This window comes from Otolemur garnettii, unplaced genomic scaffold, assembly GCF_000181295.1.
Source record: "Otolemur garnettii isolate 467f Iridium unplaced genomic scaffold, OtoGar3 scaffold00122, whole genome shotgun sequence".
NCBI classification, from domain to species: domain Eukaryota; kingdom Metazoa; phylum Chordata; class Mammalia; order Primates; family Galagidae; genus Otolemur; species Otolemur garnettii.
In genome coordinates, this window is record NW_003852517.1 from 1647758 (window position 1) to 1659084 (window position 11327).

General features: G+C 43.3%; 1 protein-coding gene across 1 annotated transcript in view; it reads left to right on the top strand.

The window, feature by feature from the left end:
* The first annotated feature begins 2921 nt into the window (after window positions 1–2921).
* CUNH3orf52 (chromosome unknown C3orf52 homolog) overlaps window positions 2922–11327 on the top strand; it is a 32618-nt gene continuing 24212 nt past the window's right edge. Inside the window, exons 1-2 of the mRNA XM_012810038.1 lie at window positions 2922–3056; window positions 9536–9665. Of these exons, the coding sequence (XP_012665492.1) occupies window positions 2922–3056; window positions 9536–9665 (265 nt within the window). The remainder of the gene's footprint in view (window positions 3057–9535; window positions 9666–11327) is intronic.

An 11327-nucleotide genomic window follows, 5' to 3' on the forward strand; every position in this document is an offset into this window, starting at 1 on the left:
GGGGGTAGGAGGTCCAGTTTTTAGGGGGTCTCTCCCATGGAATAGAGTGGGAGGCAGTTTGAACTCTGCTCGCTTGTTTGCATGGAGTAAACTGCCCGAGCCCTTGTTGTGGGGGAGGGGCCTCCCGTCTGCTTGGTGGTGGATTTTGTACCTTTTGGTTGTAATTTCAGGGTCGCAGCTCGCCTCAGGAAGGTTGAAGTGCACTCTTCAATCTTCTCTCTTGTCTCTGCTCCAAACCATCAGCTACTTTGCTAAGGTTCTGTCCTTTCAGCCTCCTTCTGGACGGGAGCTTCTGTAAAAAGCTGGCTGCAGTTCGCCATCTTGGCTCCGCCCCCGATTTATTTTGTCTTGATTTAGAGTATTTTATATTCACTTTCAGAATAATTTTTTCACTAACAGGAGCAAAACCTATGAAAACAGCCAGAAAAAAAAATGATATTATTTGTTTGTCCTGGAACAAAGTCAAAGGAAACAGCAGTATTATTACTGAGTAGCATCCAGAGTAATGTATAGAAGCTCAGAAAAATTTAATACAATAGCAAAAGGACAGAGAGCAAAAGGTGTCATCCCCTACACCAGATAAAAGACTGAAATTTGGGTCTGATTTTCCTGAGATAAAGACTATTTTCTAGTTTACAGAACATATTTTGTTTTGCTAAAACACCATTTCCCTCAGATTGAGAATAAAACATCTCACTATCTCTCAGCCTATGTCCCTAAGGTTGCAGGATAGTACAATTTAGAGGGCCACATGCACCACTTAATTCACAGGACAGATTAAGGCATGGAATTCACTGTATACAGAAAGAGCAAATTAGGCTGGTAGTTCTTAAAAACTAGGTCAATTTTGCCTGGTATGGCTGTGACCTATGCACGAGGTAAATTATACTTTTTACTTCATGATCATTTCTGATCATTTCTAAGACAGAAATGTTATTTATAAAATGCACAAAAACCTTTGCATAACTCTGTGCTCTCAATCAGGCGATCAGAGATAGAAGGAACCTAAAGTAATGTTATGAGCCATTACTTTCACAGAGGGCTAGCCTGATCTGTCAGATTCGTCTGGGAAAGAGGGTGGTGGTTTGAAACCATAGTATATGTGTATCACAGTAGCCCCACGCTGGCACTAGTGTGAGTGTACCATGTTCTTCAGCCGTGCTGCAGTGGGGAGAGGTTGGAAACATCAGCATAACTTACTTGGATATTTCATTTGAAGATGTTTGTATAATTTGAGTATTATGGGAATATCCACTTCATTCATACGAAGATGTGAGTTGAGATAAATCTCAACACTGATTTTGTTTGCTGAGTGGAAGAGCCTCCATAAACCAAGATGGGGGCATTCTGCTTGCTACATTATTGGGTAGGATTTGTAGGGACTCGGTTCCTCTTTCACATTGCCTTGCAAACTGCATAGGCATCACAAGCCAACAGACTATTTCCCAGTTGTTTTCTGTGCCATCAGCCTGACCGGCCTATTGATGAGGTTCACAGTACTGCCTTCCATCTGACACACCACACCGGTACAAACTGCTGTCTTTTCCAGAGGCACAGATCTATTTCAAGGCAATGAGATGCTTTAGTACATGGATGATATCACTTTAATGATGTTACTTTATTTTTTGGTTTATACGATAACCACTGGGGCAGTTATTTTCTCCTAAAGGAGATGAAGAAAGAAGACCAAATACCAATTCCAAAAAGCAAAGTTGAAAATTTGACATTGGTTAGCAAACCTTGACAGGAAGCGTGTTTTAATTTTCAAATAGATTTAAATTTGACTCTTTAAACTGCCTAAAGCAATCAAGCCAGTATTAAATTTAAATTTAATTAAAGAGAACTAACTATTCATAAGACAACAGTATACTTTAAAAAGCTACCCTTAGAGATAGAGAAGTAAATTCTGAAGAAATTGCCAAAGCATCTCTAGGTAGAGTTTGGTTCCTCCTTCACAAATGTTTAATTTTCATCAAAAATTATTTAACCAAACCGGGTTGTACCTCCAGGGGAAACACTTCTTTCTAATTCGTTCTGAATTCTTAGTTTGGGGTCAAACTGGCAGGATGAAAAATGTCCTCAGGTGGTGGTTGGGACGCTCATCAGCATTCCGGGTCAGCTGCCTGGAGATAAAGAACTTTGCAGTCACCAGAAACAGGAGCGTGTTGCACATTAGGGCGTTCAGGTAATGCTGGGAGATACCAGCAAGTGCCAGTGATCAGGAAAGTAGGCCAGGACAGCAAGCAGTATCAATACCGCAAGAAAACCTGTGGAATCACCTGTGCTGAGGATTGGCGGTGGGGGGGCATTAGTTACAAAGCTAAGCCAGTAGCCTGGATCTGGAGCCAGCTGTCTCCGTGCACCACCCAACACTGTCCCTGTGCCTGACTCTGGACTTTAAGAGGAAGTGTGAGCATTTATTGTTCATCTTCATAGACCCAGAACCTAGCACATGCCTGGCAGGCTGTAGATGTTTCCTGGTTATTTGTTGATTCAGTGGAAGAACTTTTGCTAGGCAGCGAGCACAGCGAGCACCGGAGCAAGCCGTAGTAACCAACAGCTCCTTGGGGTAGAAAGCAGACTGACTTCCGTGGGACAGAGCTGCCGGGCCCACCCTTTCCTTACCACCGCCCTGCGCTGAGATGCTTTGCATCTGCACAACTGGGAGAGGCAGCGCCCTGAACAAACTGGAAAAACAGCCCTCCCCCGCTCCGGAGCCCAAGGCAGCGCACAGCCTGGGTAGCTCTGCCCGAGCCGCAGTTCGCCTGCCTGGCTCCTCCCCGCCCTCCCGCCGCCCGAGGTCTACGGCGCGCCCCGCCCGGTGGGTGGGGTGCCAGGCGGCCAGGCGGCCGCGGACTCTGCACCCGCAGGTGCGCGCGTCCTGCCTCCCAGCCCAGCCGCTCCTGCTCCTCCGCCGGCTCATGGAAGGGGCCAGCCCCGCGCCGGCGGGAGAGGAGCTGGAGCTCGTCTTGCTGGAGGGGCAGCCGGAGGAGGGGACGCCTCTCAATGGAACCGTCCAGGTCATCCCTGCGGGCGATGAGCCCTGCCCAGCCCAGGTAAGGTCCTCCAGTTTTGGGTTTCCAGCCAGGCCTGGGGCGGGGCGCACCGAGTAGCCGAGCGAGGGTGGCGCGTGCTGGAAAATTGTGGACCGAGGGGAGCGGAGCGGAGGGGATGGCTTTGGGTCTGACACCGCGCCCCTGCCCGCGCCCAAGCCCCATGGCCCCTCGGACCCCTTGGATCCCTGTGGCACTTCAGGAATTCTGGTGGTGAGGTGTGGCGGTTCCCCTCTTCAGAGAGAGAATCCCAGACATAGAGGTGGTGTTTAAATTATATCACTTTTAATTCAGTCTTTTCTTTTTCAAGTAGAGAGAAGGAGAATGTTAGAATGAGTCGCCTTTCCTTTAGAAACTCTTCTGTCCCCCTCTTACCTTCACTGTGTTGCCACTTCCGCTGCTTTTCTTTCCTCCCAGCCCCCACGGCCCACCATTCTCCTCCTCCCTTTCCCCCATCCAGGCTGACCATCCTCCAGACAAACCCTTTCCATCTTCTCCCAGCCTGGCCATTTGATTCTGCGGGAAGAGGGAGAGGGGAGAGGGGAGAGAGCAGCAAGAACAAGAGGGCTGCGGGTGGCTGGGGGTGGGATGTGTGGGCCCGCTCAGTTGAAGGGAAATACTTTCAAAGTTCTTGTCTCGAAGGACTATCTATGCCGCCACCTCTGCTTTGCCTCCTCTTACTCGCTAAGAAAAAGTCCCTGGTAGTGTTTAGGCTGAGCTCTTCTCTGATTGAACATTATTCACTCATACCAAATGCTTGTAAAACATCAAAGCTTTAAATTCCAGGTCATCTACCTTCTGATTAACCTCTAAGATTGACCTGAGGTTTACTGGGCACACAGAATTACCCATATATATAAGGTTGGAACTTTAGATATTGTATGTATAGATATATACACATACTATATCTAAAGTAACCCAACGGCCTCTTGGGACCATTGTGTCTCAAGACACAATATCTAAATATCTTCCTAGAACCCACTCCTGCACCCTCAACTTTTTGGCTGCCCAACTAACTTTTAGGGATAAGCAGTAAATTCAAATGTTGAAAGCATTGTTTTTGCTCTGCGTTGATATAAAGAAATATTATAAAGTCTAGAAACATTATGAAGCCTGTGTTTATAGGTACTCTGGAGAGTAATTTGGTACCTTGTCTTTGATGAAACATGAACACCACAGAAGAATGGAGTTTGAACAAAGATAGTCTGATGTCAAGGGCAAGTGGTAGTGACTGTGGACTTGCTGTGTGGATCCTTGAGAGAAACGTACAGGCATAGGAATTGAGAATACTCGCCTCACATTAGCTAGGTCCAAACCCAAAGACTCCATGGTTTGGGACTGAATCCAGAGATCTGGTCACAGCTTTGCATTAAAAAGTGTGTCCCAGGGGGGAGGCTGTCCATGGGGATAGTGTGATGTGCCTGACTGGGTTTCTCTGAGGCCTGGAAATACCTTCTTGAAAATGGTTGAAGCATAGAACCCAGAGAAACCCTGTCAAATCTATGTAGGGAATGAGGCTTTTATAATTGTTTAACACCTGTCCTGTCGAGATGGTTCTTTCATGTTGTAATGACTTCCTTGTTCGGTATACACAGATATCCTAGAATTCCTTGTACGTTAGCCTTGTAGGTCACCATGGAGGAAAGCTGTGGTCAGTGACAGGAGTGACAGTGAAGGGCTCCATGAGCACTGGGAGGGCATATTCAAAATGCTTGAACAGGGAAAGTTTCAAAAAGGAGAAGAAAACATCACCTAACATGTTAATCATTCTTTTGGAGTCTATAAAATAAGGTGAAGTATATTTCAATTTAAAAAGTTGATTAATGTATGGAAAACTCAAACTCTATAAAATAATTTAAAGAGGTTTATTCTGAGCCAAATGTGTGCACAATGGTCTCCAAAGGCTGGTAGGTTACAGTTTAGACATTCATGGAGACAGGAATTACAGGTAAAACCATAAATCAATATATAGAAGGCATACAGTAGGTTGGCTTGAAAAGTCGAGACTTCCTAAAGAAGGAGCTTTCAAGTCATGGGTGAGTTTTAGGGATTCTTTAGTTGACAGTTGGTTGAAAGAATTTAGCTTTGTCTAAAAACCTGGAATTGGTAGGAAGGAAGGCTTGAGCCAAGATGGGGATCTGCTAGAATGCTGGATTTACCGTAGGGAGTTTTCCATCTGTCCTGTGCTGCAATCTGTTTGGAAAATAAAGCACCTTATACGAGGTTAAGAAAAACTCGTTTAATGAGATTTTATTGTTTGTATTGTTTGCTCACTAGATCTTTTATAAAGGTATCTGGGCAAGAGAAAAAAGGCCAGAATTCAGTCCTCAGTAGGATCATTAAAAATATTGGCTAGTACAAACGCAAGATTCAAATGCTTAAGAATTTTGTGTGTACATCTCCTTAAACTGTGTGTGAAGATTTCCCATAGTATAAGTCCATGTGTTTTCATTAATCATATGTTTTATAACTGTCATGTAACAATACTTGTGATGCATAAATATGTTTGAGTATCATAAAAAACTTAAAAGGAACATGTCAGTATTCTGACTTGTCAGAGGAACTGAATAAAGAAACTGAGGCTCAGGAGTTATTAAAATTTTAGCTCAAGTTCATTCAGTGGTGCCTCTGAAGCTTAAACTCAGGGTTTTGAGGTCTCAAGCCTGTGTTGTTTCTGTTGATCTGTTTTATCTATCAACAGGTAATTTAAATACATCATATGATTTGTGTTCATTTATTTGTGGTTGCCTGAATTATAAATTATATATTACTAATTTCTATAAGTTAGGTAATATATAATTAGGTAGTTTAAGTGAAATAGAAGCTGAGTGTCCCATCTGGAATGATGAGGGAGTTGCAGGTGGATGGGTGGATAGATGAGTAGGAGGAACTGGGATCATTGGGAAGAATTCATGTGGGTGTTTTCCTATTTAGAAGAGTTGGGCCAGAGGAGTGAACAAAGGCAGTAGAAAGAACTGCTTTTCTTTTCTCGATCTGAGTCTGGGGATGGGAGAAAGGAATGTAAATCACTGAACTCTACTTTGCTTGTCATCACTATAAACAGGGCAATATCACTGGGTCAAAAGTGAAAAAAAAATTATGGATGATAATTTCTGGTTTTCTGAAATGGTTTTCTTTATGGCTTTGACCCAGTTTTCAAATAGAAGTCCTGGAGACATATAAAGTGATGGCAGCATCATTAAATAATAATATACCAGTAAATTGCTAGTCTTGAGGCAGGTGACACTTATTTGAATGGGCCAGCCCATTGCTATATTTTGTTCAATCTAGGACAAGAATCAACTGGCCCTTTGGTGCTTGGATCAAGCAATAGGTGGGTTAAATCTCACAGTGAAGGTTAGAAAGAACAGATTTATCTGTGTGCTAGGAAAATTTTCCCTGATCTGAATATCTGTTCCTGATTGAGCTAAAGAGAAGAAAAGCTTTTTTGGATCCAAGAGACAGAAAGTCCTATCAATCTCGGAAGCTAAGCAGGGTTTGCCCTGGTTAGTACTTAGATGGGAGATCATCTTGCCATTGTTACAGGATCCTGTGTGATATATTTAGATTTTTATCAGAAGAGAGATGTGAACATCTGGGGGAATGTTCAGAGGAAAGCAGTGACGATTCTTGAGCCATGTAATGCAATCATAGGATGTTCGATTTCCAAATATCTCTGGAAGGCACCTTGAGAAGGACCTGTCTGTAGCCTCCCCACATGACCTAGAATTGGGGCAAGAGAGAATGAAGAAGCCAGTGAAGGAGGCAGTTTGCCCTCATGGTCCGGGGTTGAGCGGAAGCTGGGATAGCTCAGGTAGCGCACACTTACTGTAGGAGATTCTTCACCATCAGGTCATTGGGGGTCTCTTGGGGGCACCTCTGAATGGTACTAATTTCTCATTTGATTCTAATGTGAAAACAGCTGAGAAGTACTCCACACACTATTCAGTTAGGAGTGGCTGAAAGAACATTTTATTATAACTTAAAATCTATGAAGAACTATTATTCAAAGGATAGTGGTCAGCAGCCTTCTCTGAGGGCTGAGAACAGGTCAGTGAAGGGCACCGGTCTGTAGGATGGCAGCTTTGGGCTGGATGGGAGAGGCATGGAGATGAGGGCCCGTGTAATTCTGAGCTGAGTTCCTCCAGGAAGTCACAGAGTAATTAGGGCTCTTTTGAACCCCTAGAATTCTAATTTATGATTTCAAAGAAACAGCATGAGTGAGAATAAGAGGCCAAAGAGGTGCACTGCCAATCATTCTGTGGCTCATTTGAGACTCCAGACCATTTCCTTTTATGCTAATCTTTATGGTCCCTGCTGCCTTTTGTATAAGGGTTGAAAACAGCAAGGTGTCTTTTGATCCGTGTGAGTGGGGGATTATGTCTCTGTCCCTGAGAAGTTAAAGGTTCTTGTGTCTGGACTTCTCTTTCCCATGTGTATTATTGAGCCCTTGGCATTGGTGACTTTGGAGCAGTAGTACAGTCTTTGCACAGGGTCACAAGGTGGCCCTACACCTGTACTGCCAACTCTCAGGGCCTTCACTGCTCCCTTCAAACCTGTGGCGGCAGGCTGGGCCATTGTACAGTACATTTAGGAGCTCCAGTGTTGGGCCCTTCAGCCAGGATTTCTTGGAGTACATTCTTAAAATGTTGGGGGACTTCTACAACTAAGCAGAACACATTAAATGTCTATTACCTGCAGGAGGAAAAAGTGTGGAATATAAGAACAAGGAAATTTAAGAACCACCCCTCCCTATATGTGGTTTCAATTTACCTGGGAAGATAAGGCCAGTCTCTGTTTGTATTTGAACATGAAACCAGGAAGGGCAGTCAGCAGCAACAGCAGCAGATGAGCTGAGCGATGTGGACAGCCAGTGAACTGGGAGATCTCACTGAGCGTGGGGGAGAGGGGCTTCCACAAAAGGGGGAATTTGACCTGGCTCCTGTAATGTGTGAGGCTTCAGACTAGAAGTCTTAACCCTGGTAAGCTATTGGTTCACTTCATGGGGTTGAAATGAGAAGCCAGGGTTTGTGCCCACCTCCCCTGTCTGTGATGTGGTCCACAAGGTACAGGTGGGGCCTCAGTATGCGTCAGTTCAAATCCTCCCCAAGTGCTCCTCACGTGCAGATAGGCACGTAGCTCAAATGTGGACTAAGAGTTTCCTTTCTGATGGCCACCAGCAAAATAAGAACGGGTGAGAAAGTGACCAAAGTGACAGTTCAGGCATGTCTCCTCAAGGGCCTGCAGCAGCTTTGTGGACCTGTAATGGCTGAGGAATGATTGCTCCCCTGAGTTGAGCCCCTGTTCTTTGTTTACAAGATGTTTTGTGTCCATCATGTCTAGTTTTTGCAACAGCCCTGAGAGCTAGATTTAGTGTTTATATATTTGAAAAGTGAGGGCCCTGGAGCCTGTGAGTCTTGCATAAAGTCACCCTGCCTTTAAGTGGTATATAACTCAGCTTGGAATCCAGGTATGCCAGATACAAAGACACCTGTCCCCCCGCCAACATATTCCCTCATTTCCCATGGTCTCCATGTATATAATTCCTATGTGGAGGGAAGTAGAATTAGAGTGCCAGGACTGTTAGGGGCAGGTGCAAGCACTGAGCATGGGGCTCCTCCCGGCACACTCATAAATGGGAGCTCCACACAGTGCTGCCAGGAGGCTGTGGACAAATTCAGGGAGAGTTCCAGAGTTTTGTAGTGACGCACAGCAGAGATTAGTCCTGGCTAATCTCCCCTCCGAGCTGTGTCTTTGAAATGGGCTAATGCATACGTTCAAGGGTTGTTGGGATTAAGTGAAATGATGTTGGTGCTCAATAAACCACAGCAGTTGTAATTATTTTTTTCAATCCCTCTCTCCGCCTCACTGCACCCTTTGCAGTGTATTTATTTCCTACTGTCTCTTGCATCTGTTCCTTCATTTCCGTTCTCAGGCCTTATTACACAGAACTGGGCCATAGCCATAACCTTGTAGCTTTTTCTTGGTGTGTCCAATCCAAATTACACATAATTTTCCTCATAATTTTCAACTCTTCTTTTATGTTCCAAAACCTTCAGCAGGTCATAAGTGTGCACCGAATTAAGTCCAAACTATTCTGGAGCAATCTAAAGCCTCTCAAGTGTGCTCCAACCCTTTTCCTTCTCTAATCTTAACTTTCCTTACTTGCCTGTGACATCCACATTATGATCATTAGGCTAGTCTGTTGGCCAGTTTATTATGAATCAACACCATGATGCTCTTTCCTGGGTTTGGAAGGTCTTCTACAATCCGTCTTTCAAAATCCCACTATCCTTCCCAACTCAGAGCCCCCAGATTCCATTCTGTCCCCCTGTATCTTTTTGTAAACTTAATGCAGTAGGGTGTAGCCCCCTGAGGTCAGGATCCTGTGGCCTTTGTGTCTGTCTTGTTGGCCTCTAATACGTATCTAGAAATGTCTGTTGAACCCAGATGACTGCCTCACAATCTTCCTCTGCTTCTAGGCTAACAAGGAAAGCCCCTGGAGCTCCTGTAATAAGATCGTGTTTGGAAAGTGTAAACTGTGGATGGTCATCACCTCCATTTTTCTAGTTCTTATTATAGAGATCATCATAGGTTTATGTCTCAGTGGAGGTAAGAAGACTTAAATGGGACTAAGTTGACAAATACTAAGAACTTGCTTAAAGGTTTGACTTGAGGTGGAAGATACATTCATTGCTATTTCATTATTTGGAACATTCATTTAAAACTGGCTTGGAATATGTTGTGCGGGGTGGAGGGTGGGGAAGATATACGTGATTCTCTTTTCTTGTTATATTCTGTTTGTTTTTTGTTTCATAAGATCCAGAAGAAGTATGGAGAGTACTATTTTACTTCATGACTTACTCATTGGATCTTGAAGAGCTTTTTAAATGTTTAACTTACTTAAACACTAATTTCTATTTTATTACATCTCAATGTTTACTTATTTGAGATTCATTTTCTTCTCTGTTTAGTAAAAACAATTATTGTACTTCATCTAGGATAATACCTGGTATGTTGTCTTAATCAGTAAAGAATGTGCAAGAGTTTAAAAAAGAACTGCATAGAAGCATTTACCTATAAGCTGCCATTACTTCAACTTTAGCAATAACTGTGTTACATTTGTGTTTGGTGGTGTATAAAAAAACTTACATGACACTAACTACATACTATCTATTTTATGAATATTATCCCATTTTGTTGTTTATTTTTAATTTAAAAAAATATATGTTCAGTTATACACAAAACCTTCCGTAATATAAATCTGTTATATTTTCTTCTAGCTTTTTTCCTATATTTTTAAAATAATTCGAGATCAGACTTTTTATAGTCTGTGGCCTACCTAAACATCTTTAATGTTATATTGCTATTATTTTGCCAAGAATTAAAAATTCTTTGTGAATATCATCGTTTCTAATGATTGTATGATGTAGCCTTCTACATCATTTTAATGCCTTTTAGGTAGATAGCAATTTTTTAATGATTATCAGTACTTTTAAAGTTTCTAAAATGGATGAACACAGCACCTTCCAGTGAGCAATCATTTCAGTTTCAAAATAGAAAGCTTACATTTGTTTTTATTTCTATTCGGGGGTATTGGTAGAGAGTTTCTTTGGAGCGAGGCTACTCCTGAGCTCTGTATAGCCTCCGTGGTGAGGATTTGGGTTGAATCAGGCTGTCGGGGACCAAGTCAGTCACAGAATGAGAGTCAGGAGGGGGAATCTCCTGAGTGTCTCCTCAGGAAATCTTAGGAATTTTCCTCAAGAAGTACATGTTCCATTCACCTCCTATCTCTCCTTCTCCCAGTGCCTTAATCTCTCTGTTAGGTGTTCATAGTCCCTGAGGCTAGGAAAACTGGGATGGCATCAACTAACCTCTAGCTTGTGAGTTTCTCTGTGGGTTGAGGGACCCTAGTTTTGGTGTCAGCAGTGACTCTTCCTCTTCTCATCAACTCCAGCATGTGGATGTTGAAACTGAGGTTGAGGTTCATGCTCTGGGTGGTTGGGGCTCTCCTGAAAGTTGACTGATTTGTTTGTGGCGTCCAGGGCCTGTCACAAAGGATGATGCAACAGACTTAGATGGTTTAATATTCAGGATCTGTCTTTCATTCTTAAACCTTCATCTGACCTTTTCAACTCATAAAGAGCCCTCTACAGAGGAAGGCATTCCATTTCTATCAACAGGTTTTGTGGACACGTGGGGGCTACAGGATAATATTCAGGGAAGCATTTTTTTAACACTAGTGCAAACTTCATTTTTAATGTGATTGTAAAT